Genomic DNA, 25,166 nt, shown 5'->3' with positions numbered 1-25,166 from the left:
GACAAGGCGTAACTCCTAAGCACAGCACACTCCTGGCCCTCTCTAGCACAAGACTCACATTTCAGTTCCACTATATCAAACCCCCTTCAGGGGCTAAGTCTCTTTCCTGCAAAAGTCTCTTGCCTTAGAAGGTTTGCTGATTCAAAGTAACAAACAAACAAAAGTTCTCTCAGTGATCTTGCACCTTGGGCGATTGGTCTTCGCCTCTCGGACCTCCCTCGGTGGGGCTTGTGTCCTCTTTGTCAACTGGACCTCTCTCCGTTGGGTTCACTATGGCCTCTCAAATTATTCTTCAGTCCTTTTCTTAAAACGGTAAACAAATAAAAAAACAAAAGTTCTCCTTGGGTGATTGCTCTTCGCCCCTCGGATTTCCCTCTGCCGGGCTCAGATCCTTCTGGCAGTTTGGGTCTTCCTTCGTCTGGTTCACTGCGGCCTTTCTTCAACACAGTTCATGTATTCCTAATACAGTGCATGTATTCCTCAATTTGATCAGAAAGCAGGATTTCTTTCTCCTAGCTTTCTCTCGGCATCCCTCTCTCGGGTTCACATTTGCCAAGGATCACAATTCACAATCATAGTGGAAAGCGGGGTCCCTTCACCTAGCTTTCCTCTGGCAAGGGGTCTGAGACTTTCGATTGACCACAGAATTTTCCATAACCCTTGTAGGACCTCTCTGGCATCTCACGCCACCCTTTCCTAGGGCCTTCTGGTTCTTTTAGTTTCAAAAACAGATCCCGGTCAGAGCCTTTCGAATGTGCACCCACGTGATGACGGACCCCTCTGCACCTGGACCTCAACTGTGCTTTCTTTCCAGTTCAAATATACACACAGGTTCTTCTTGCAAATTCCTTTGCGTTCAACATGTTGCTACTTGAAACCTTGGGTTCAACACAGTTCAGTTTGCGATCAGCTTCCTCCGACTCAGCATCTGTGCTGAACCCGTTGGCTTCTATGATCTCTGGAGTCAAGGATAGTACCACAGTAGCCAGCTTGCGCCTCTGCCTGAGTTATCAATGCTGGAGGCCCCCGTGTGCCATTGACATCTGTTGCCTCGCATGACAGCTGTAACTCCCTGCCTGATGATTTCCCTTTCGGAGGCTTTGTGGGTCTGAGTTGAAAAGGGCAAGGGCAATTCCCCCTTCATCGTCCTTCCAGGTCTCGCCGCCTTTCTCCTCTGTTTGAACTGCTGGTTTGGTGTAGCTGTCTCCTCATACGTTCAGCCTTGCTCGAAGTGTGCTTTCGTGGTCCACCTTTTATCCCTGTGGGGAAGGTAAAGGGACGTCAGGTGTGCATGGTTATTGTCAATTGCCTGACTCTGCCTGACCCATGTGTTGGGGACATGGCAGGTAAACTGCTCTGGTGTCAGTCCATTATCTGTTACAGTATAACAAAGTGTTTGTGTCGGAAAAGGGGGCTAGAGTTTTTATGTTTCCTACAGGGTTGATGGTAAAAAGGTATTACAGGGAATGGGGTACCGCCTCTCGCCCGTCGGTGTCCCACGTCCACTCCCCGAAGACACCCCCCATCCAGGTTATCCTCCCCCACTGGTTCACCCCCAGGAACTGGATCCAATAGTGATGGCCGTGTTCTAGCCATCTGGATGACAGATCCTCAGGGAATAGTAAGTGAGACACCTTTGGGTTTCTCACACAAAGAAGCAGGCAAAAGAACCTTGCAACGTTCCTGTGGAGCCAGTTATTACTTCAGGCATGAGGAACCCAGAAGAAGGCCTGTCCTGGATACCCAGAGAACTAGAGTTATCTTTTTGTGAAAGACATTTCTTTGTACACCATTTTCCTGAAACCTTAGCGAGAAATCTCTAGGTAGCCTGACATTTTTTTCAATTGCACTTTATGCCGTACACGTTTATTTTGCTCCCACACTCGTACTGCCCAAATACACCACTGTCAATTTGTTTTTTGTGTTGGTCTCTCTCGTCTGTCATCCCTGACACCTTTGTTACAATGGGACATTACACATTTGTAAGGTTTTACATTGCAGTGCATTAATAAGATGCACAATTTTGCAAATGGTGCCACCCATCAGCCTTACATATGATATGGTTCTTCTTTTGTAATATTCATAAAGGAGATTTTTGTTGTTTTTTGTTGTTCCTTCCGAAGCTTCCTTTTGTGCTTAAAGAGAAAAAAAGCTCTGCCTCTCTCGTTATTTCTGAGTATACAGCTATATATCCTGTTTGAAGTAAACATAAACCAAAGAAAAGAAGCACGCTCTCAGTTTATCATGACAGTGAATAAGGTATGACAATTGGCTTTGCATCCTCAGGGCTGCAGCAAAGCCATGGTCAAACTGAAATTGAAGAAGACGACCGTTGATGACATAACAGAAAGCCTGCGGCAGGGAGGGGGCAAGTTAAACTTTGACGAATTGCGCCAAGACTTGAAAGGGTAAGTAGCAAATCTGCAAAGGCCCACACTTGCACAGTGTCTTGTTGGATTATTCCCATCAGTTAATTTGGGTATTTTTTTTGTTCTTGGCAACTCCTTTTTCTTCGTTATTTCTTGAGGCTTGTGATGAAGGGGTTTCCTTTGCCTTGGGCTCTGGGTTTTCATTTAGTGTCTTTCAGGATCTACGTTGAAAAACGAATCCTGAAAGATGAGTTACAAAATTGTGAAGCCCACTTGTTCGCGTTTTATTTCTTGAGCTTTTGTGATTTTGGTGTTTGTCCCCCGCTGTGTATTTAATGTATGCGGGGACACTCCTGCAATCCCCACTGCCCATAATACCGAACTAGGGGAGCCGGTGGACACCCCCGTTCCTCCTGTTTGGTACTATGGGCATTCAGCTTTTTTTCCCCGACCTTTTCGACCGAAACGCTTTGTCTGCACATACAGGATTATGTTAAAACATGTTTACCTGGAACAGAAGGTGTACGCTTGGTATCCAGTGATGAATTCGCCTCAGAAATGGCCGCCAGGGTGTGACACTTCCCATAAAAGGCAGCCTCAGTAAAATCAAACACTTCCCCAAATATTTTATATATGGAGTTTATAATATTAAATTATACTTCTCCTAGAATATTTGAGGAAAGTATTTTATGGGTCAGGGAAAAAAAAGTCACCTACTTTGGGGTGACATTATCCCATCGAACTATACGCTTGAGGGTGTCCTCATAATGCAATTTACAGTTTTGGGAGCACCATGCTTAGACTGATTTTATTAGTTCTATGGAAGGAGGCAAAGCATGACCTGTACCCACAATAGAATAATCCTCCAAGTCTGACCCCTGTTGAAGACCTGATAAAATCACAAGGCTGCTGGCCTTCAAAGACACGGCAGCGTGTGCGAACAGAATCCTACTGTCCACAAAGAGGACTCCATTTTAAGCATTCTTCTGCTGTCCCATGTATGATAAGTTCCTTGCTTTTCTTTTTTTTCAAGCCATTAGCACAAATGTTTTCTGTGCCTGGAAATTGACGTGCAGTTAGATGTTCTTGCACCATAAGTGTCGGATAAATGCTGGTCGTTTCATCTTTGTTTTTCAAGGAAAGGACACACTGATGCAGAGATAGAAGCCATTTTTGCCAAGTACGATCAGGATGGTGACCAGGAACTGACCGAGCATGAGCACCAACAGATGAGAGATGACCTTGAGAAGGAAAGGGTAAGCTATGTTCTGCTCAAGACTTATGGGTGCCTCGTTCGTTTAACCAATGACTAGCCTCGATCAGTGTTCGGAGGTACACAGTAACTAAAGGCGTTTGTTACTGCATTATGTGGGCAATAGCTTCAGCTCGTTTGCATGCTAGATCCATCATTTTAGTGTTGCACATTGACTCTGCAAGAATGGAGGGTGCCCAATAACAAGCGGCTGGGTGTGGCTTGCTTATTGTGCTGCTGTGGAGGAGACGCTAACAAGCCAATGAAGCTTCTATACATCCATCTTTCAGCTGAATTGAAGTCTGCACCAGCAGCAATAAAGGAATTCAGCTCAAGCATTGACATTGCCTTTGACTATGTACAGTGAATTTAGCTGGACATGTGAAACAGAATTACAAGTATTCCCCACCATTAATGAAATATAACCGGTTGGGGAGTTGAGAGTTAAATTAACTCAATTGCATTTTAAAAAAAAGGGTTCAGCCGTGTCTTTTATATGGAAGTGGAAATGAGAAGACTACTTCTGCCCAATTACAGAGATTGGAGAGAAAAATATTGCCGAAGACACTTCAAAACGATTATCTGGACATGAACAAAAGTGGACACATATCTTTTAATTATAATGTTTAATCTTCCTCTTTCAGCCTTTCTCCTTCGTTTCACTATCAACCACTTGTGGGTCATTCTTGTTGCCCCCATCATCTTTCTCTCTTACATGCTTCTCCCATGTTCTACATGCTTCTCCCCTCTGCTGTGTTCCTCTCTGTCTTCTGTCGTCATCCTTCGTACACCAGTCTCCTGCACAGTTGCAGGGGCAGCCACTGGCTTGGAGGGCATATGCCCTCCAAATTAAGTAAATTGAAGGCAAAAGGCAGAACTGTGCCAAGCCTAGGGCACCGGGGAGGGGGAAGAGCAGTGGGTTAATGCAGCGATTGCAACAATCTATGTGTAACCTGCAGGCAAAAAACATCTAGTTCCTAGAGTGGATTTCTAAACTCTGTCCTAATGGACAGATGTTTAGGAGGCCACCCTAGTTTAGTGCAACAGGGAAACTTCTGGACAAGCACACCAATCACGTTAGCTTGGCAGGCGATCAAGACTAAGTCTCAGAAGGTGTGAGAGTGATCAGAAGCCCACAATGAGCACACACAGTAAGGATAACACAGAATACTCTTAGAAAGGTGTATATCAAACATACATATACATTTATTTTAGGCCCAATAAAACAACACGAATAACCAAACTAATAAATGAACAGTTACCACACAAGCATATCACTATCACTCCAATCCGGACCAAAGTATGCCAGTTTAGTCGAGGTCATCTGAGGTTGTAAATTCTGCCTTTGCCATCTGATCTGGCTCTCAGGTGCTGCGGGGCGGGACAGTAGTCTGTGCTGGGACAGTAGCCACAACTCTGCCCATGAAGGGAAGAAGAAGAAGAAAATGCTGGTGCAGCAGGACTCTGGGCACAGCAGAGAAGGTGGGAAAGTCACCCACAAGGACCATCACAACAACACAGTGAGGCAGGGACCGCAAAGGCTTGCAGCGTGATGCACTCAACTAATTTGCAACCCAGAGGAGTTAGGCCTATGAAATTTGGTGGGAGAGTGCTGAGAACCACAAGCTAGGGATTCCCAGAGTTTTGAGCCCCAATCCGAAACGGCGGCGCTCCTATGCAATGTCCATGGGCAGAGCTGGCCAGTTCACTGGATGACCCAGGAGCACTTCCAAGAAATCAGGAGACGCAGAGAGTAGTTGCTCCCACTACTAAAAAATGGTTGAAGTGCCCTTGCATGCCTTCTAAAGTCGAGAACAAAGCAGGGATCCAACGGGACAGCAGCGCACTCAGGTTGCCATCTCTGGCGAGTCCTCGGGTCTGCTTCAGCTCACAGGATACTTGGCTCCTTCTGTAGTTCAAGATGAACCACTGTAGATCGACCTGGAATGGATGCAAGGCACCTTTACATGATCGGATCTGGAAAACCAATAGAAGATATGCCCCCTTACATGCACGTCAGTCGTGGTCCACGGTGGTCCTCATATTCATGCATACCAGAGATCCTGGTACCAGTAGTGTGGATTGGGATCAGACAGTCAGAACCCTCTTCCTGGGCACTAGCACACGTGACATGCAGGAGCCTGCGAAAGATGCGGTTTTCGCGGGAGACTGCATGCCCAAATAAGGAAGTCACAGGTCAGGTCGACCTGTGGAGAGGCCAAGGGACAAGGTGGCCAAGGGACAGAACAAAAGCCTTTGTGGCACAGCAATTTTTTCGGCACTGGCCCACATTCATGAGCCATCCACGGTAAACGCGGTATGGGTTGTTCAAAAGAAGTAAAAATACAATTTACAGTAAACTGCTGCTACCAGTTTGTGGTAGGCAGATTTGTACATTCACCAAAAATTCCTTAGAGGGTGTCTAGGGCCCTAAAACAAAAGGACCCCAGTGCGCGGCACAGTAATGAGGAAAGTTACCAATAAATGGCAACAAAGTAAAAGATTAAAAGTAAAAGATTAAGTGAAACATAGTGTCCCAGTACTGACAGTCTGAAGGACGTGTCAGTTTCCCAATAACAAATTAGCAAAAGCCTGGGGCAGTTTACCTGAAGGCTGTGCTCCACTTGAAAAAGTCAGGATAGGATAGTCAAAGGATAGACAAAAGCAAAATGTTTGGGGTTCCATAATATGGAGGGAAAATTGCATTCAGAGAAATCTTTCCTAACGATACTGAAGCAGGTTTTCTTGCTATGCTGAGACCTGCAGTTCCCGAACATCACCCCAACAAGGTGTCTTGGTTAATTCCCAGCGCAAGTGGCTTATCAACGCTGACCCCCTATGCTGCACTAGTTTTTTTCAGGACATTTGGGAGCAGAGACAGATTATGTATAAATGTTACTGAAGCCAGAGTGCACAAAGCAAAGCCCCACACAACTAATAGAGGGCGTGCAGGTGCTTAGAGGGGCATTGGGTGTGGGGTGATAACAAGTGGCTTTACTCGTGACCCATTTTCTTAAACTGTTCTCCAGCCCCCAGAAACATTTTGATGCTGGCTTCTGCCTGGTCGGTCGTTTCCCTCTTCCCTTCTTTTCTCTCCATCTCTCAGCTCCTTCCAATATGCGCTTTTCCTTCATTGTCCTTAATTGTCTTTTGCCTGCTTACATCACTCTCCGCTCTTTTCAACTCTGCGCCCATCTACCCATTTTCCCCTGACCCTTCTCTTTTCCACCATTTTAATTGCGCTGTTTCCACTGGCCCCCATCTCTTCTTGGTCTTTCCAGCCACTGCCCTCTCCGTTGTTTCCAATACCTACCCCTTTTTTTAACATCCCGACACAACTTTCTCTGCCATCCTTATTCTTCTCTACTATGCTCATTCCTCACACTCCTTCCCCCAACTCAAAATACACACAAGAGGATTCTCACCCAAATGCACAGGTCACTCGCAAGCAGCGCTCAGTCGCACATCAGTGTTTAAATCAATGTATGGAAAAGCATTGGCAAAACCAACAGTTTTAGCTTGTGTACAAGCATTAGATATTCATTTGCCAGGGGCTGCTCTCATGTACCCAGTACTCACACTGTTTGCCATCTGTTGTCGTGGTTTGGCCCAGGTAGTACGATTATGACATGATATGAAGTCATTTATAACGCGCTGTGGAAGTGCCTGTCAAATGCCTATCCCATGACTTCACAAAAGCCAAAATGTTTGGCTTTTCCAATTCCTGTTGCTATTGGCACATGTCCAACCTTTACAAACAGAACTCTCCAGTGTGTGAGGACCTTCATTGAGAGTCTTTAAGCTGTATCAATAAGTCAGTCAGGGTTTGTGGATATTGTGTTGATGGTACCGCGTGCACGCTCAAGCCCATAGTGCTATACAGGCATTTAGTCCAGGAGCTGACGATTTGCATCAGATGTCCAACTGTATTTCAAGAACAACTTGAAATGCATATTTCAAAAGTTGGTTCAACAGGAGCCAACATTCACTGTGTTACAGGAGAAATCTTCATTTTTAAAACACTTGGGTAGCCAGCAGAGGGGTTAATCTTCAAATTTAACAGACCTGAGCCTACAAGCGCAGATGATTCTCCAAGAAAAATGACATTTACCATGTAGATAGACACTAGCAAGGTGTGTAACTACCAATAACCAACCAAAAACACCAACACAATTAAATGGTTGTTAACCTGTTATAATTGCAGAGTCAGTTGACACTGGTGCTTGTAAGTCAAAAACTGATGTGTTGCTTCAGTCCATGGGACTTTGTTCCGTCCCATGTTGCATCATGTGAACGTGGATCAAGATTGTTGTTGGACATTTACAAAATAAAATCCCCTTTAGCAAATGGAAATGTGATGGAAACATTAGGTGGGCATATATATGTGTGGAAAATACCCCAAGGATGGTATGATAAAGGCTTGGTAATTCAGCGCATGGAAAGGTGTGAATCTCTAGTATGGTTTTACTGTGACTTCTTGCTATATTCTATACGTAGCATGGTGCCTCACTGTCAAAACAGCTGGCTTCTTCTCCCTACTGACTACTTCGCAGTGTTGGGAGTTAGTTTGATTTAGATTAATTGTTTAGCAATTGGCCTTTTCTGTAGTGATAGTTAGATTCCATCGCAGGATTTTCCATCCAGGGAGAGATCATCAAAGTTTTTTCAACTAATTATACTGCAAATGCATGTGGGGGGGATGTGTTAGGGTAATAAACAAGGTAGATGGGATAGGGAGGCTTCAGAGGGTAATATGACCTTTTAACATACAAATGACTGTGCTATGGGTGTGGACATGGCAAAATGTGGTAAATCAGACATGGGAGACGGAGAAGAAGACATGTTTCAAAGTGTGTCCGTTTTATTAAAGTAAAGAAAATGCCTAGTTTATCTACGATGAGGGTTCCCTATTCTATATGGGTGCTTGTTCGTACGTCTTAAACAAATAATCGTTGTCCTCTGTCAAAAGCGAGTCTATCCCGCGTACTGGCTCTACCAATAACAACAAGGAAAACAGAACTTAGCTTGGAGGAGTGTTTTTTTTTCCCGACTTCTTGGCTTATGCTGGTTGGTGCCTGACCCCTCAACCCCCTCCCAAGTGTCCCTCAATTTCTCCTTTTAGTTTTTCAGGCCTTGGCCGGTTCATGCCATTCAAACAAGTCTCTTAATTTTCTATACAAATAAATAGTACTTCTGATCCTGTAAGGAAGGCATGGTATCAACAGTAAAACGGACACAAGTGACCACAGTTCAAGGGTGTTTATTGAACTTTCAGAAGGGTGAGATAAATGCCTATCTAAACCTAAATCTACAGATGGGAGCAAGGTACAACCATCAAATAATAAATACTGCAGTCCTAGTAGTGTCTTGTCAACATAAAAGGGCCTATACTAAAAAAACAAAAAAAGGATTGCCAATCCTTACTACTAATTTACAAATAATGTGCAGTGAAGTTCATGAAAAAAGAAAGAAGTGTTCACAAAATGATGAGTCGGGATGATTGGGCTGTTGGCCTCCCTTCCCCACGTTTTCAGCACGGGACAAGGCGCTTCACTCAAACCGTGCACACACTCTGACTTCTGCAGCACGTGAATACAGTTCTATTATCACAGTTTAGCACCTCCTGTGCCCAAGTCTCTTTGCTTCGTGCAAGTCTCTTGACCCAGAGGGCATGATGCACACAAAACAACATGTAAACGATATTTTCTTTGGATCACCCTCAGCCAGGCTCATATCCCTTTCAAAAGTTCATCGTTGGATCCCCGTCTTCCAGGCTCAGATCCCTTTGTTCACTAATGTCCGAGAGTTGTTTCACGGGTGACTCACGGTTCACCCTGGGTCCCCCTCAGCCGGGCTCAGATCCCTTTCACTTAGTCAATTAGTTCCCCTCAGCTGGGCTCAGACCAATTACGATGTACTTTAAACTATCAAAGATTTTCGAATGTGCACAGGATTTAGCAAGACCCGTTGCATGACCACTTCGAACTCAATATTCCTTTTCTCACACTCGGCATCAGTTGGATACCTAACAGAGACCTTTAAATGAGTGGGCGCGTGGCGCCGGACCACTCTATGCACAGTATCTTTTCTCCCAAGTTCAATCACAAAGTTCAATAACTTCTTTGGTTCCAATTATATTTGCGTAGCTCATCGTCAGCGCCTCACACACTGTTCACTTTATACAAAGTTGCTGCTTGCAACGTTGGTTCAAAACACAAGCCTGTTTGGTATCAGTCTCTCCGACTCACCGGCTGCAATATATTTTCTGATGCTGCTTGCTTGTAGGAGCCAAGGACAGTACCATGGCGGCATTCGTTCCTCCTCGCCTTGGTTATCGACGCAGGAGAGCCCCGGGTACCTCAAACACACTGTGCAGGTTTGATCAGCCTTAGTTCCTTGTCTTCGGTTTCTTACTTTCCAAGGCTCATGAAAGTAACAGTATTTAGAGGTCATGGGTACTTCCCTCCTTGCGACTTTCTCCTGTCTCGCCGTCTTTCTCCTCATATTAAACAGCCATCTTGGAACTGCTGTATCCTCCTGTGGTTGGCCTCCCTCTGAGTGTGCTTTCATGCTCTGCCTTTTATCTGTGTGTTGAAGTGTGATGGAAGTCGGGTGTGTGCAACAATCTGTAATTGCCTGGTCTAGACTGTCCATGGTGTTTGGACATGTCAGGTGTTAGGCTCTGGTGTTAGTCCGTTGTCGCTCACGGTGAACTGACCGTGAGAAAGTGTTTGTGTCGGGAAAGGGGGGGGTGGTGCTTGAGTTACTAAATATCCTACCCGGTAACCTGGTATCCAGCGCCTTGATGCCTCCAGGCCATAGTTTGCACTTTCTAAATCATAAATAAATGCATTGGATGGGGAAAAGTTATTGGGAAGGGGATACCGCGTCCCACTTCCACTCCTCAAGGGCCCCTCATCCTGGTGATCCTCCCGCACTGGTTCATTCCCAGGAACTAGATCAGAAAGTGATGGTCGTGACATGGCCACCTCGATGCCATATCCCCAGGGACTAGCGTGTGAGACACCTTCAGGTTTCTCACAATTCCCTCACCAATGTCCTGCTTAAGTTAGAACGTTTGTTCTTAAATGAGACACTTGAATCTGTAAACCCTCCAATTTTGTAAGCTGTGTCTCTTGCTCACCCCTCCAGGGTATTTAAGTTCTTTTGAAGCAGCAGACTTTGTTGGTCCAGCATAGATCTCTGACTCTACTGGCAGTCTTGACTTAACATGGTACCCACCATCTGCGAGTGGCTTGGGTTCTTGCCCTGGACTGTGCTCTTCGGCCATTCGGACCTTTGAATTCTCTGGTGGCTTTTACCCCTTCACAGGGTCCTGGTTTCAGGTTCACCCTTTATGGCTGTATCTTTCTCTCAGGTTTCTGGTACGCCCTTGTGGGGTCTTGGTTTCTGGTTCACCCCACCTGGGTGTTTCTTTTTCTCTTGAAAGGGGCCCCTAGGGGACCCTGATGTCTATGGAAACAAGGCGAGTCACCACACACGAAAGATACGCCAGACACGAGGTTGTATTCCCAAAGTTAGGGTTTATTGCAAAGCAAAAGTCTCAGTTGGCCAACTCGGTCTCACGCCCCGCGACGTGTATCTCTAGACCTCGAGGGACGCAAGAGAGTGAATTACGTATATCAGTCACATATATACAAAATGCATATCAAACAATCAGCTATGACATGTTTAACACCCCCCTTTAATGGGTTTCTTTGAACTTGGTGTGATGATGGACATCTCTGACTACTATGACACCTTCAAACATCTATTCTAGTAACAATTTGCAATTTGTGAGGGCGAAGGCATTTTTCAGTTGTTGAATAGAACACAGCGCTTCTGTTCTTGGAAGCAAGCTACATACGGGGGGGGGAGAGTTGCATTCTGGACCTTGCTATCTATTAGGTGCTATACGTGTCCTGTGAGCCGACACGCTCTAGCGGGCTCAGCAAAGGGGGGCCGTAAGAAAAGCATAATTCAAGCCTTTAGCAGTATTATTCTAACATATTCTACCATATAACGAGACTGTCTGGCAGCTGCGAAATGATTAAATGCCCTGCAGCTCTGCTTCAAGGCTACATTCGGGAGGGAGCCGGGCATTCTTCCTGGCGCTGCCTACGTTTGTGTTTCAGCAAACTATTGTTATTCTCTCGGCTTAGCGGCCTTGTCCTTTTCACATATGGACAACAATGTTTTACAGTCGAGCAGTGTAAGCGGAAAATATACTGCGAAGCAATAGGAACAGAAAGCAATGAGCAATGGTTAGAAAACAAAATGGTGATTCTTGTTACATCAAAATGGCCGCTCATTGGCAAACTCGAAAACCTATATTCTGTCATATCGTGCATGAGACGGTTGGCCCACGGCCACCAAAATACATTTGCGGTCACAAAGTAGAGGTATCCATTTTTCTAGACTGACACTCTCAGGTCTCTGGTAGCCCCATTTGGGCGCTGTGGCTCTTTAGCCTGTCTTGTATTATGGATGGTGTCCTGTGTCTGCGGTTGTTTGGTTTCTCTCTGCTGGAAACCTGGGTGCATGGGTCTCGCTGCCCTCTTGGATTCAGCAAAATTCCGCAGGCTCATGGATTCCTCCCTCACCACGTATGCGACATGGACCTGCCTCCAGGCTGGATTGGCTTGGCACCACAGCGTGGGCTTCCACTGTGTGCAGCCACTCCTAGGCTAAGTCTCTCGCAGGTAAGGGTCTCAGCCCCTTTACGTTCTTCTTTGCAACGAGATATGCAACACCATTAGTTCTGTGTTTCTGGCATCATGGTGGGGTCAGCAGCCAAACCAAGCACCTTTGAAGGTCCTTGTACATTATCAGCCCCCATGTATCCAAACAAAAAATTGGGATACTGGTGTTAAGGAAGATGTTAGACACGTTTCATCTACGGATTCCTTGTCCCCTAAGCGGGGGATCACCCTGATGGAGATCCCACTTGCCCTATCCTCTGGGGAGTTTTTTTGCATAGGGGGGCTCACCTTAGTCCCAAAGGGGGTGGCTCCTCCTTGAGGAGAAGGGACATATTCCCTGGATTCGTCACACAAACAACACTTGCACACTCTGTGTCCTGGTTTCTCTTCTTATGCCAATAGTTCTGGCTTGTAGGTGGTGCTAGGGCACCACCTAAAAAGCCAAGATGAAAACATTTCAGCTACGCAGCATACCCAAATGCATACTCCTTTATAACCTCCATAACAGGATGGGCATGTACTAGCACACAAACCCCTCACTGAAACCCAGTAAGCACACACACTGCAATCACCTTGCTTAGCGCCATATCACTCCATTTGTGTAAAAAAGAAAGACAAAAGAGTATCATGACATCCCTCCCACACAGACTCTCACTCTCTCTTGCACATTAATAAAAACAGAAATCATGTAATCTCATGAGTTGTGTAATCATAGGGAAATTACTATCATGTACCCATTCTTAAAATTAAATATTAAGGCTCTTTGTATTTCTTCATTACTTGTTCATCCTTCTAAATTGTGGTTCCTGTACATTTCTATTCTTTTTATTCTTATTGGCTTTGATTTTCAGAATTGGGATGAAGTTTGTAGACTGAGTGGCCCTGGCAATGTTAGACTCTTCTTTGTTTTGAAACTACCTCAGTTGAGTGCTCTGGTAATTGCTCTGAGGTCATGCAGTGTATACCTGAATTGCATGTTCATGTCAAATCTTCAAATCTAGAGGTGGGGATCCCCTTCCTCATGGGCATCTGGGGTTAGAGCTATCAAATGCAAGCCTAGGATGATGCCACATGGAACAAGTATTTTACCTCATTTACTTACTTTCTACATGATAGAATTCCATACAGGAGTACTCGGGTTCAGGGCAGTGTATGGCAAATGAAACATGAACCATTTTATCAACAACATTTTTCATTTTATTAAACATATTCTAATATAAAAACATCAAATACAAATATATAATTTAATATAGCATAGTTTCAGCATAAAAAGGTTTAAATATACATTCAAGCTTCTATTTTCACTTGATTTTCATGTAAACATAATACATATATCTCGGCTATGCCTCAAATCATCTCTTCTTCAAACAACATAGAGAAACATCTAATTGTGCAAAATGTCCATGTGCAAAATAACACAGACAGTGTAAAAAACACTAAAGTGTTAGGCGCCTATTTAGAATACAAGAAACACAAACTTCATTCCCCTACTGCAGGAGGTAGGTCCATTAGGCCTAACCACTCAATGAATAGTCAACTAAAGGTGTCTATAGAGGATGATATCGAAGTTCCTCTCTATCTTCTTGTGAGACTTCCCTTATCTGCTAGTTTCGACGATGTGTAATGTAGCTATCTCCTAACGGGCGCTGATATCCGTCTTCTTCAGGACTTTGAAAACGTTGGCCGCGTGTTCTTTCCAAATTGCGGCTTAGAAGTTACTAAAAAACAAGTAAAAACATAGTACTGTTAAAATTCATAACACTGAGCCACTAACCCTTGTTTTCCGCAGCAGAGGGATTCATTCTATCATTTGGGTGAAGAGGAGCCAATTACCTATTTATTGCTCTACTCAAACATATGGGCGATTCTTCATTTTTTTCAATCCATCTCCATTCCTGCAATGGCTGTATAAATTGCTACGGAAAAAAAACAAAAACAAAAAGGAAAAATTCAATTATTCCCTTTCCCGGGACATTGTAAACAAAGCCAAATAAGGCAACAGAAATGGCTGTTGGGTCATCAAGGCTGGCAGATTTCCAGTCTTTAACATTAAACATAATCTAGTCATACATAACAAAACTCACTTATAGTGTATCAATATGTGTTGGCCGATGGTCAGCCAAACTCTCATACTATCATTTAGAGTAGGCACTATTTCGTGTTATTTTAATAGGCTCTAAATGATTTATCAACACTTTAAGTCCACCCGCTATTTTTTCATACCTTAATATTCAACAGGAACCTTCTAATCAGATTCCATGTATAGATACAACGCCTCTCATAAGGAAACGTAAATTGAACGTCATAGGCCTTTCTTATTTTTACTCATAGGGATCGGCTTCCTTCCTCATGTGACAAATGGAAAGTATCCTGTAAGAATAAAAAACGGCCTTTACGTTAAAGCCGCTTTAATTTACGTTTCCTTATGAGAGGCGTTGCATCTTTACATGGATTCTGATTGAAGATCGTGCCGTATAGGAGCGACATGCTAGGGTTTGATGTAGTCGGCAGTAGGCTTTTGCTAGTAGTTATGACTGAGACTTTGTCGAAGGCTGGGAAGATGCATTTGAGAGAGAAGTTCAATAGTGTGAATTGGTGGACAAAGGTGACCGGTGCATATGCAGGGTAGTTTGGCACAGCAAAGGATGGGTAGGAGTGGAGTTGAAGAGGTGGAGAAGTGAGATAGTGTGGAGAGTGTGGGGCGATTACAAAGTAAGGAGTAGTGCGGGGGAGAAAAGGTGGACAAGGTGTTTTGGTATTTTAAAGGAGAGTAAAGATCATCTGCTGAGAGAGAGGGGAGGATATAGTGCATGTCTTGGTGGTGGGGAGAGTGAGCATGACTTGGAAGTTCAGTAACTGAGGAGATAGATACATGAGCAGGTGAAGGGAGACGGCAAGGGTAGATGAGAATAGTGTGTGAGGAGGGGAGAGAAGAACAGCCAGGGTGGTGGTAAGAAGAGAGTGAAAATGGGGATAGGACTATGAGCGGAGTGCAGAGCAGGGAGAGTGGAGAGATGAGAGCAGGGCATTGGAGAAAGAGGGAAAGAACAGTGAGGTGGAGGAGTAGGTTTAATAAGGTCATGATAAACCGAGAGCAGTAGGGAGAGAGTGTAGGGGTGTGTTGCCCCGAAGGAGCACATGAGACAGTGGGGAGAGTAGTGGAGGTATAGGTTTGTGCTCTTGGTGTTCTGGAGCAGATTGGAGCTGGACGGACTGCCCCTTTGGCAGTTAAATGCAAGGCTGTAGGTGAGAACATTGATCACAGGCGGGCCATTGGTAGTTGAGATCAGGTGCTGACACAACTGCAGGATACAATAAGGGTCAGTAGTGGAGTATCCAAGAGTCCTTTAGGCTTTAGAAATAACAAACTCACATTGTGGTTTGCAGTAGTTTTGAAGGGTGGCCGAGGAGAAGCAGAGGAGGGGGAGGCAGCAGTGTATGCGACGGTAGATGGGATGGGTGATGGGGAAGAGGTAATGGACCTAGGTCCTTACAGGGACAAACAGTGTATCCTCTTCCTATCCGTGCATTTCACCGAATACATTTTCACCGAATGTGAAATCTTCAACAACAAAAAATGTGTCGAATTTGGATACATTTAAAAACATAGATGGGGGGCTTAGTAAGGGTTTAGGATAAGGTAGGGGAAAGTGGGGAGGGGGCGGGGCTCTCACCCGCATAATAATAATAATAAGTAATCGAAGAAACAAAATCGATGATTTCACTTTTAGGTAAAGTAAATTCGGTGAAATCAAATACATCCTATGCCCTTAGCCTATTCATCCTTTGTGGACACCTGATGATGGGACTCTTAAAGTATTCACTGTGGAGGTGAGGCTGGAGGCTCATATAGGTTTAGGCATCCTGATCTCTTTATGCCCCCTTCGAATTGGAGTGACAGATAATAATAAGAAAAGCTAGGAAAAGAACCCTTGGTTCAGAGCTATTTGAGTGATAAACATCTGGATGTAGTGGGATATTTAGGCAGCGCTCACCTCCGTAGAGTTAAGTGTGCAGTATGTGCAATTTTGACTTTGCTCGATTTCTCATGCCCCAGTCTCCAATACCTGGCATATCCAGAACCATGCATTGGCGAAGTGCTTCTGCCCAGAGGTGATGGTGGACCCCTTTCTGTTTCTGTGCCCATTGCACGAAGACCTACAAGGGCTTGACACACTGTGTAGGAATATGTATCTGTCGCTGGTGCAATTAACAGTGGCACATCATATATAGAGGGAATGGCGGCAGCACAGATCGGCTCGAGGGCCGGCAACATGCCGGATTTTCAGGATACCCATCATTAATATATATTGTTTGTTTCTATTGAGGTTTGTTTCTTTCCATGAGGCCTCCTAAGCAGTGACCGAAGTGAGCAAGAACGGTCGTGAACGGTGTTCCACTACTTATATTTTTTCCGTTTACCATTCCTCTACTTTTCACGACCATATTCACCATTCTATAGAGAGGATTTTTCCATTCATGTCCTTGTGCAAGTGTAAAGTTGTAATAGGAGTTACTAGTCTCTTAAACTATTGCAATGCCCCGGGAAGAACAGCTTGTCGCATGTTGCACTGTGCTTCCGCCTACCCTCTCCCTTGCCGAGACCACAGTTCCACTACTTTTTTCAGTACACTTCTACCATTGCTCCTGAGGAAAGAAGCCTTTTAGAATAGCTAGGATTTGGGAGATTGGGGTGGTTAATTCTGTGCTCAAATGATGGTGGTGGCTTTCCACAAGCGGGAGGCATGATACATCTGCCTGTCACCTGTCTGTCGGGGAAGGCCCACACCCTGCATAAAACTCACTGCATGACCCAAGTGTGTATGTGCTGATGGGCGGCATCGCCAGGCCTAATAGGCTAATGAATGTATAGATGTTGAACATGCAGAACAGAAGCTTGTCTAAGCACTTTAATAAATGTGTGTAATCAGAGGTCAAAATTCCAAGTTGCCAGCTACTAGCCAGCCATAAAACATCACGTGCCAACTCATTTCTACACATACACACAGCACACCATTTCTTACTTGCCAAAAGTCAAATATCACCACCAATGGCTAGTTGCGAGTGCACATTTTTTACCCTGTGTATACAATAAGCTGCATAAATAAGGCCTGCGTGAAATGCTTCATATTATTTCAATTTAAAAAATGTACAGTGAAAAATATTTTGTCATTTTACATTTGTAAATGTAATTTGTATATCTGTCATGTTAGAAAAAAATCAGTGGTCAAACAAGAATTCTTGATCATCTACTCTAACCAAACCTGACTTTGCGTAGATAGTATGGTGATGGAAAGAGGCAATTAGTTTAATACTTACTATACTCTGTGCTTTTCTGTAAAATGGTCCTCCATTGGGTGTTTTTCTTTGTTTTTCCGAAGGAGGATCTTGATCTGGATCGCACCTCGTTACCGCGACCAATGAGTGGCCGCAGCTTCCCCCGCAGCTTGGATGACTCCGAGGAGGACGATGATGAGGACAGTGGGCACAGCTCCCGGAGACGGGGTAGCAGCTCCAGTGGTGTGTCCTACGAAGAGTTCCAAGTGTAAGTCTTTTAACATTGATAGGCTTCCTATAGGGCAGGTTTAGCTTGATTTGACGTGCAGCCTGAATTGAGCCAAAATGGCTTCTGTCCTGCTCCTGATAGACGCAGCCCTGATGCGCAGGATATCACACGTTTGCAATATAGTTGTTTGAGCCTATGCACAAATTTCATAGCCAACAATCCTATCGCTCTAATTCACAATAGAATATTTTGCTCTCTAATAAAAGGCACTTACCAATGTAAGATGCCCCTGAAACCTTTGGTGTGCCCAAAATGTGAATGAGCGCAACAAGGAAGACAAAGAAGTGGTTAAACAGAGGAGTCAGTGGTATGCAAATGCGATTGCACAAAGCAAGGTCAGGAGCAGGTGCTTCAGATGAGGAACACCGCCATAGGCCACACACAAAGCATGCCAATTCAGAAAAGTGGAGTAAGGGATTTGCTCCAGTTTTCCCTCTGATCAGCAGTAGTCCCTTTTTTGAAGGAGGCACACACCTACAAATGTTCTGGACAAATTAATACAGGCTTAACTTTAATGTTGGGTCATACTGACGCATACACCCCAGGCAATGAGCGCATCAAAATTGGGGGAGACCAGTCAATGGAAATATATCTGCAGGGATATCATTGTGTTTATTTAATTACAAGGACAAGGAGCAACTTGCACCTGTGACTGTGCGCAAAATATTCATTTCTCCTACTTTACATAGATTTACATGAAAATCCTGTGCTATGGGATTCTTTAAAACAAAAAAAGGGTCTATAGGAGCTTCAACGCTCACCCATATCTCTAAACATTTGAACACAAAAAAGATGGACGTTTTTAAATTCCACTGGTTGCTTTATCAAGTGGTCTAAAGCTCACTACATATCACCCTCACAAAAACAACTAACTATACCTAAGATGCTGTCTTTCTCTGGCGTTGGTGTGCCACTTATGTAGGTAAAGGGATAGAGAGAAGGTTAGTCCTAATTTCTCAATCTACCATCTAGATCTTGTATATCAATTTCATTGGACTGAACCCTATCTATAAAGATACTAGGCATAACGATTTTTTTTAAACCCCTCACATTTGCATCAAGGCTTAGGACACTGGGGGAGATACAGTATTGTTTTACTACTCCCTCTTGTGTATCTAAAAAACACAGTTATATCTGTGGTGTGTGAAAAAACATGAACATTTATGTTCTTGCATCCACTGGTTATCTGGATGTCCAAAGGTGTTCCATGGATAAACCCTGTGTAGAGGAGGTCCCAGATATGACCTGCACCCCTGCCCCCCATTGCGAGTTGCCAGTAAGGTACTCGCCGTGGTATGTGACGTACGAGGAGCAGCTGAACCAACAAAGAGCGGCAATGGGCCGCTGCCCTGTGTACATTGGAAAATCAATACCTGTTGAAATTCCCATAACCAGGCAACCTTGGGCAGCACAGTACCCTATCAGACAACCGTACCTACCATTGGTACGAAACAACGAGTATTTACAGACTGTCCACAAGGAAACCTCGAAGGCCTTAGGGGAATGCAATGGAAATAGACTAAGGGCCTAGGCAGCCCCGAGAACAACCAGAAGAGCCTACTGAAAGCTAGGCATGCCAGTATCGACAACTGCAAGGAGAATTGTAATGGACGAAGGGGAGAGACACTGTGAAAACGTATGAGAATGGTGCCATAAGACAAGATGGAAGCAACCGCCTTATTGAACGTGTGTAAATAAGCTTGAAACGCAAGATGCTAAGTAATCGATACCGCCTTCAATGCTTAAGTAGAAGAATAGAGCGGAATGAGCCAACTATATGTCTACCTCAATACAGCACAATGTACACGTGCGACTCCATTTTGTTTGAGCAGAAGGATGCCCAGGCGGCCCAGGCCCAACTGGCTGAGTTTCACATTCAGGTCCAAGCTGAGGAAAAGAGCGGGATCAAAACTTAACAAAGGATGGCTCATGCCGGGGAAATCGAGGTCAACCAGAGAAGGGGAGGTGAGCATGAGCTCACGAGGCTCCAACTTCAGAGCACGCCAGCCCGCCCGTGAAGGTCAAGATAAGAGAGGCCCATGCAGGTGGCCAAGCGAACACAGAATCAAATGCATGAAAATACTGAGAACTGAAGCAGATTCACGGTGGACCAACACGTGACCAGACAGGCGCGAAGATGTACCACCGCCTGATGTCATTCAGAACCAGAGGGTGCCATAACTTTTCCTGATAAGAGACTACAGATCTGAAGCCATACCCAGCCAACTAATTGACACATAGCCCTAAACCACTGATTGATGGAAGGGAGGCAGGGTGAATCTTGGGACACCAGGCACCAGGGTGTCTATTCTGCATGGTGCTAATTAAAGTGGAGATTTATGTTTAGCGGTGTAACTTGCCCAATCACAATGGTCCATGTAATCTAGGGTCCTATAGAGACTGTAACCAATAGGACATCCTACTTTTAATGACATCAATCACGTGTGTTGTAGAGGGATGGGCGTAGACCCCCACCCGATGAGTTATCCAATCCGTATGCTTTATTTTCATATACAGATATAACACCTATACTTAAGTTACCTTTCCCAACCAATTGTATTGCATGATGATTTTTTGTAGACTTAGACGTCAATGATGACGAAGTTTGCCCATAAAAGAGGCTGTTGTACTGAAGTTCGGGGAAGTCGGGGCGAGACACGTGATGCTGCTGATTTCCACAAGCTGATGTATGTATCATTAAACGGACTTCCCTTTGCCAATTTACTGAGTCCATAGTATTGATTTGTGCTGGAGTAAGTAAGTCCTGCACCCTGTCCTCACACGGTGCAGCTATCTTGTATTACAAGTTTTCGAGGGTGAGTGCTGACCAATGGGCCCATCAGTAAATACCTCTCCTCGTCAACACCTGTATTCCATTGGTTGACTGGTTTCAGCAAAGGAAATACCTTGCTCCACTTTAGAAACTAGGTCTCCTGAAGAAAGCCCTCCTAAATAAACTTTATCTGCTGGAACCGGTCGACCAACGGAGTACAGGGTTTATACCTGGTACTTGTTTGGACATCCAGATAACCAGTGGATGCCAGAATATACATTTAAATATTTTGTTTAACACAACATGGCTATATCTGTGTTTTTTAGACACAGAAAAGGGAGTAATAAAACAATACTGCACCCCTTAACACCAGTGTCCTAAGCCTTGATGCAACTGTGAAGGGTTTAAAAACAAAAACATTATTGTTATGCTTAGTATCTTAATAGATGGGGTACAGTCCAATTAAATTGAAATACAAGATCTAGAAGGTAGATTGAGAAATGAGGGCTAACTTTCTCTCTATCCCTTTACCTAGATAAGCACCACCCATGGAAAGACACAGCATCTCGGGGATAATTAGTTGTTTCCGTGAGGGTGACTGCGTGAGCTTTAGGCCACTTGATAAAGCAATTTATGGGATTATATGGCATGACAAAGAGGTTTCCTCTTATGCTTCAGTCTTTAATTTCAAAATAACAGAAAGAAAGTGCACAGACAAAATAAAATACAGTGCCCCTTCCCCAACTGAAATCCCCATTTCCTAGTCGTCCCTGGTGAATGATTCCTAAATCTAAATCCATCCTCAGCCATTTGATGCCCTCGCTCCTTCTGCTCCTCCTGTTTTCCTGCTGCTCTTCATGCAATCAGAAAGGTGTCCTTTCCTTCTATTATCTCCTACTTATGCAGTGACACCCATTTAGGAGTGGCATTGGGTTACTTCTACATACACACTGTTGGGGCAAAATGATATTGCTGTGTTTACAATATTGGGACTGTGCATAATGGGGGTCTATGTTGCGGTGACCTTCTGCCCCCCCCCCCTTGTTCTTCCATTACATTGTAGCAGCACACAGAGTTGTAGGGGCTCTGCTACATCCCTGCGTTCACGCTTTTGGCCCTTTCAAGGAAGGAGCCTTGCAGGGAGCCCCAGTTGGCATTGCAGTTCACCCATTCAATGGGTAGTGGGCGATCAGAGCTGCGGAGGGCCAGTTAAAGCAGTAGCGTGGGATCTCTGTATATGCTTTATCGTGTGTGCTGTAGGCAGCTGATGGAAGCAAGGGCAGGGGCTTGCTGGAGCCATCATGGCTAAGAAGGAGGTTGTTCAAGCCAATGACACCAGTCCTGATCCTGGGAATTGGTGGTCCCAATGTATGGACTTGGTAGACTCTTCTGTGTCCGGGGCAGCAGACAATGTATTTGACAGGAAACTGAAATCTCTATCAAAGACGTTTGATAGGGACTCAGACTGTTTCCCAGAATGTGTGCAGGTGGTCCTGCGGCCAGCGACTAGGGGTCTCTTTATATAAATCCCCCACCAAGAGGATGAAAGTAATATTAATCTGGTAATCTTTCTAGAAGAGCCCATCTGCTGGGGACACACATGGAATTAGTCCCATCTCTTATGTGCTGTTATCTGTATGTCATCAGGCTCAGATTACTTGCTCATTCTGTGATTCCACACTGCACACAGCACACTTGACCAACCAAGCCCGCCATGGCATATTCCTGCTACCCCTGGCAACACATGTCAAATCAACCTAGGCCTACTTCTCCTTTCCGTGCTATTGCCATCTATGGAGTTGTTTTCGCATATGGATGCTCGCTGACCTGTGTTACGACAGAATATAATTACATAATCGCAAGGCTTGTGACCTGGCTATAGTTAGACCAAGAGTGTTACTGTTATGCAAAGTGCCACCTGGACTCATGAGGCCACACTTCAGAGCTCCTTCTGGAAACTTCTGTGACTTGTTGTGATGCCCAAATCTCAGCTGACCATTTGTGCATCTGTATCTGTTTATCTTGTGCATAGTAAGAAACCTGTTTACACCTCAGCCTGGCTTCTTCGTGTATTATTCCCGTCTGGTCCTCCCCATTTCTCTGCCTCTCCTTTTAGGCCACGACAATGTGAAGGAGAACTATGATGATGATCTTGTGTATGATAATCTTACACTGTGGGTGTGTGGCATTGATGAGGATGGGATGCACTATGTGTTTTTTCTTTTCATTCCTGGGGATTGGGGTCTCTTCCAGATGGGATATCTGTGCCTCCCTCTTCGACAGTCTGCTTTCTGGATGTTTTTGTTGGAGGCCCGGTTCGTTTGCAGAGGCGGCGGAGTGCGCTAGGGCACCCTTTATGTGTTTCCTTCCTTTTAAAGGACAGCCAGAACATGGCTGCATGCTCATATCCAAAACGCCAACATAGTGTTAATTGCACTGTTGTGGCACTCTGAGACTTGGTGTACGGTGGCACTTGAGAAAAGGCGAGGTGTTCCAATTCCCAAACTTAAGTTCCAGGACCTGCTTCTGCGAGAGCAGTGGATCCCCATCCGATGGTTTTTATCAGATTCTGCTCCTCCCGTGATTTGGCCCATTACCCCAGTGCCTATTTCGTCACAGCTTCAGTGCTCATCTGTAAGTCAGGGGCTCTTAGCAGCCTTGGAGCTGACGATGTGGCATGTGGGAGGCTTGGGTTCAATGGTGCAATAGAAAGGGTGTGGATCTTGGTCATGCAGATGTTAGTTAGCTCGCTAGCTTCACTTCTGTTATTGCACAATTGTACAGACCGCCATTTTGTTTTCTTTTCCTGAGATGGCAGATTGTCAGCCTCCTGAGACTCACCCATTGCTCATTCTTACTTAAAATGGTTGGAGTCGCTATCGCATGTAGGCCCGGGTAAGCATGTCTTTCCTATGTCAATGTCCGGGGGTGGCTTGATAATGGTGGGCTTTTGCTGCAGGAGTAGTCAGCTAAGGTTGGCGTGGTTAATGTATCTGGTGACCCTCTGGACAAATAACAAATACGTATGACTATTCCTGATCTTTGCATTAGAGTATTTTATGAATACAAGAATGCCAGGAGGGCTTAGAATCTTGACCCATCAAAATAAAGATTTCCTGAGGAAACGGATTTTGAATAATTGTTGGTTGGCCTTCCTTTTAATCCCCCGTCCCCTCACCTGTTATTTATTTTCTTCTAGCTCAGCACCCCCACCTGACCCCCCCCATGCACTTTCCCCCTCTTCCTCTCCCCTGCCCTTGCGTGTTCTCAATGTCACTGGGCCTAGAACGATTGTTGTTTTTGTTCTCCGTTGTTCCCCTCCCTTGCTTTGTCGGACTCTGTTCGAATGTTGTCTGCAGTGTATTGTCGGGACTGCTGCCATTCTGGGTTTGCTGGGCTGCTGGATGGAAGCACACAGTTTCTGGCAGCTAGAAGCACTAGTCCTCTTTGGAGGGCGCTTTGCTGGTAAACAACTTGCTGCAGTTGAAAGACCCGTGCTTGGGTGAATGCCCTTGTCCTGATCTCTGCAGAGCTTTGGGCAGAGAACCTTGGTATGTGCTCTGCTGTGAGCAGCAGGCCAGCTGTGGCAGCGAGACTCTCCGTCTTGGGCGATGGCTTTGCCTCTGGTATGCGTGTGGAGGAGCGCTGGGTAGTGGAGTTGGTAGATGGTTTCGTCGTGAGCCATAGGCTCTTTCTGCCTTCCTTTGTTGGAGAAGGTTGTTTGTGGTGTATTGCTTGCTGCACCGCATCGTCACGGCCTCTACAGCCCCCTTTGCTTTTGTAGGCCGACGGGTAGTCTCTGCCCCTTCATTGGTTTTGCAATGGTTGGCGGGTCAGAGTACCCACGCAGCTGATGGCCATTGATGCGTCTGGAGGCTCCCCTTACCCCCACCCCCCAGGTAGCGTGTACCAGTCGGGTGCCAGATTAGGAGTTAGCACATGGGTGGCGATTTTGCCGCTAGCAGAGTCCTTGATGGTGCCGCGGGCGGGCAGCATTGCAATATGACTATAGAGAAATGCAGGATGTCGCTTACTACTTCGCCTGGATTAGCGGAACGTCCGATTGCTGTGTGAAATGTGGACCGCCAGACTGCCATGCATGCTTGGAGAGTGGCGGATTGCTTTGGGCAGAAAACCTCGGTATATGCTCTGTGGTGAGCAGCAGGTCAGCTGTGGCAGCGGGACTCTCCGTCTTGGGCGGTTGGCTTTGCCACTGGTGTGCGTGTGTGGAGGAGCGCTGGGTAGTGGAGTGGATAGATGGTTTCGTGGTGAGTCGTAGAGCGTGGGGTGGTGGAGGCTCTTGCTGTCTTCCTTTGTTGCAGCAGGTTTCAGTGGTTTATTGCATGCTGCACCAGATCATTGTGGCCTCTACACCCCCCTTTGCTTGCATGGGCCGGAGGGTAGTCACTGCCCCTTCACTGGTTGTGCAATGGTTGGCGGGTGCAAGTACCCACCTGGCTGATGACCATTGATGCGTCTGGAGGTGCCCCTTACCCCATCTTCC

General features: G+C 45.3%; 1 protein-coding gene across 1 annotated transcript in view; it reads left to right on the top strand.

Moving 5' to 3' along the window:
* The window catches only part of PKD2 (polycystin 2, transient receptor potential cation channel), a 309,434-nt gene that overhangs the window by 212,177 nt on the left and 72,091 nt on the right, over positions 1 to 25,166 (top strand). Inside the window, exons 11-13 of the mRNA XM_069630542.1 lie at positions 2,287 to 2,408; positions 3,508 to 3,625; positions 17,705 to 17,868. Of these exons, the coding sequence (XP_069486643.1) occupies positions 2,287 to 2,408; positions 3,508 to 3,625; positions 17,705 to 17,868 (404 nt within the window). The remainder of the gene's footprint in view (positions 1 to 2,286; positions 2,409 to 3,507; positions 3,626 to 17,704; positions 17,869 to 25,166) is intronic.

This window comes from Ambystoma mexicanum, chromosome 6q (assembly GCF_040938575.1).
Source record: "Ambystoma mexicanum isolate Mex_15411 chromosome 6q, UKY_AmexF1_1, whole genome shotgun sequence".
In the NCBI taxonomy this organism is placed as follows: domain Eukaryota; kingdom Metazoa; phylum Chordata; class Amphibia; order Caudata; family Ambystomatidae; genus Ambystoma; species Ambystoma mexicanum.
The sequence above is the reverse complement of the archived record's forward strand: the minus strand, read 5'-3'. Positions and strand labels throughout refer to the sequence as shown.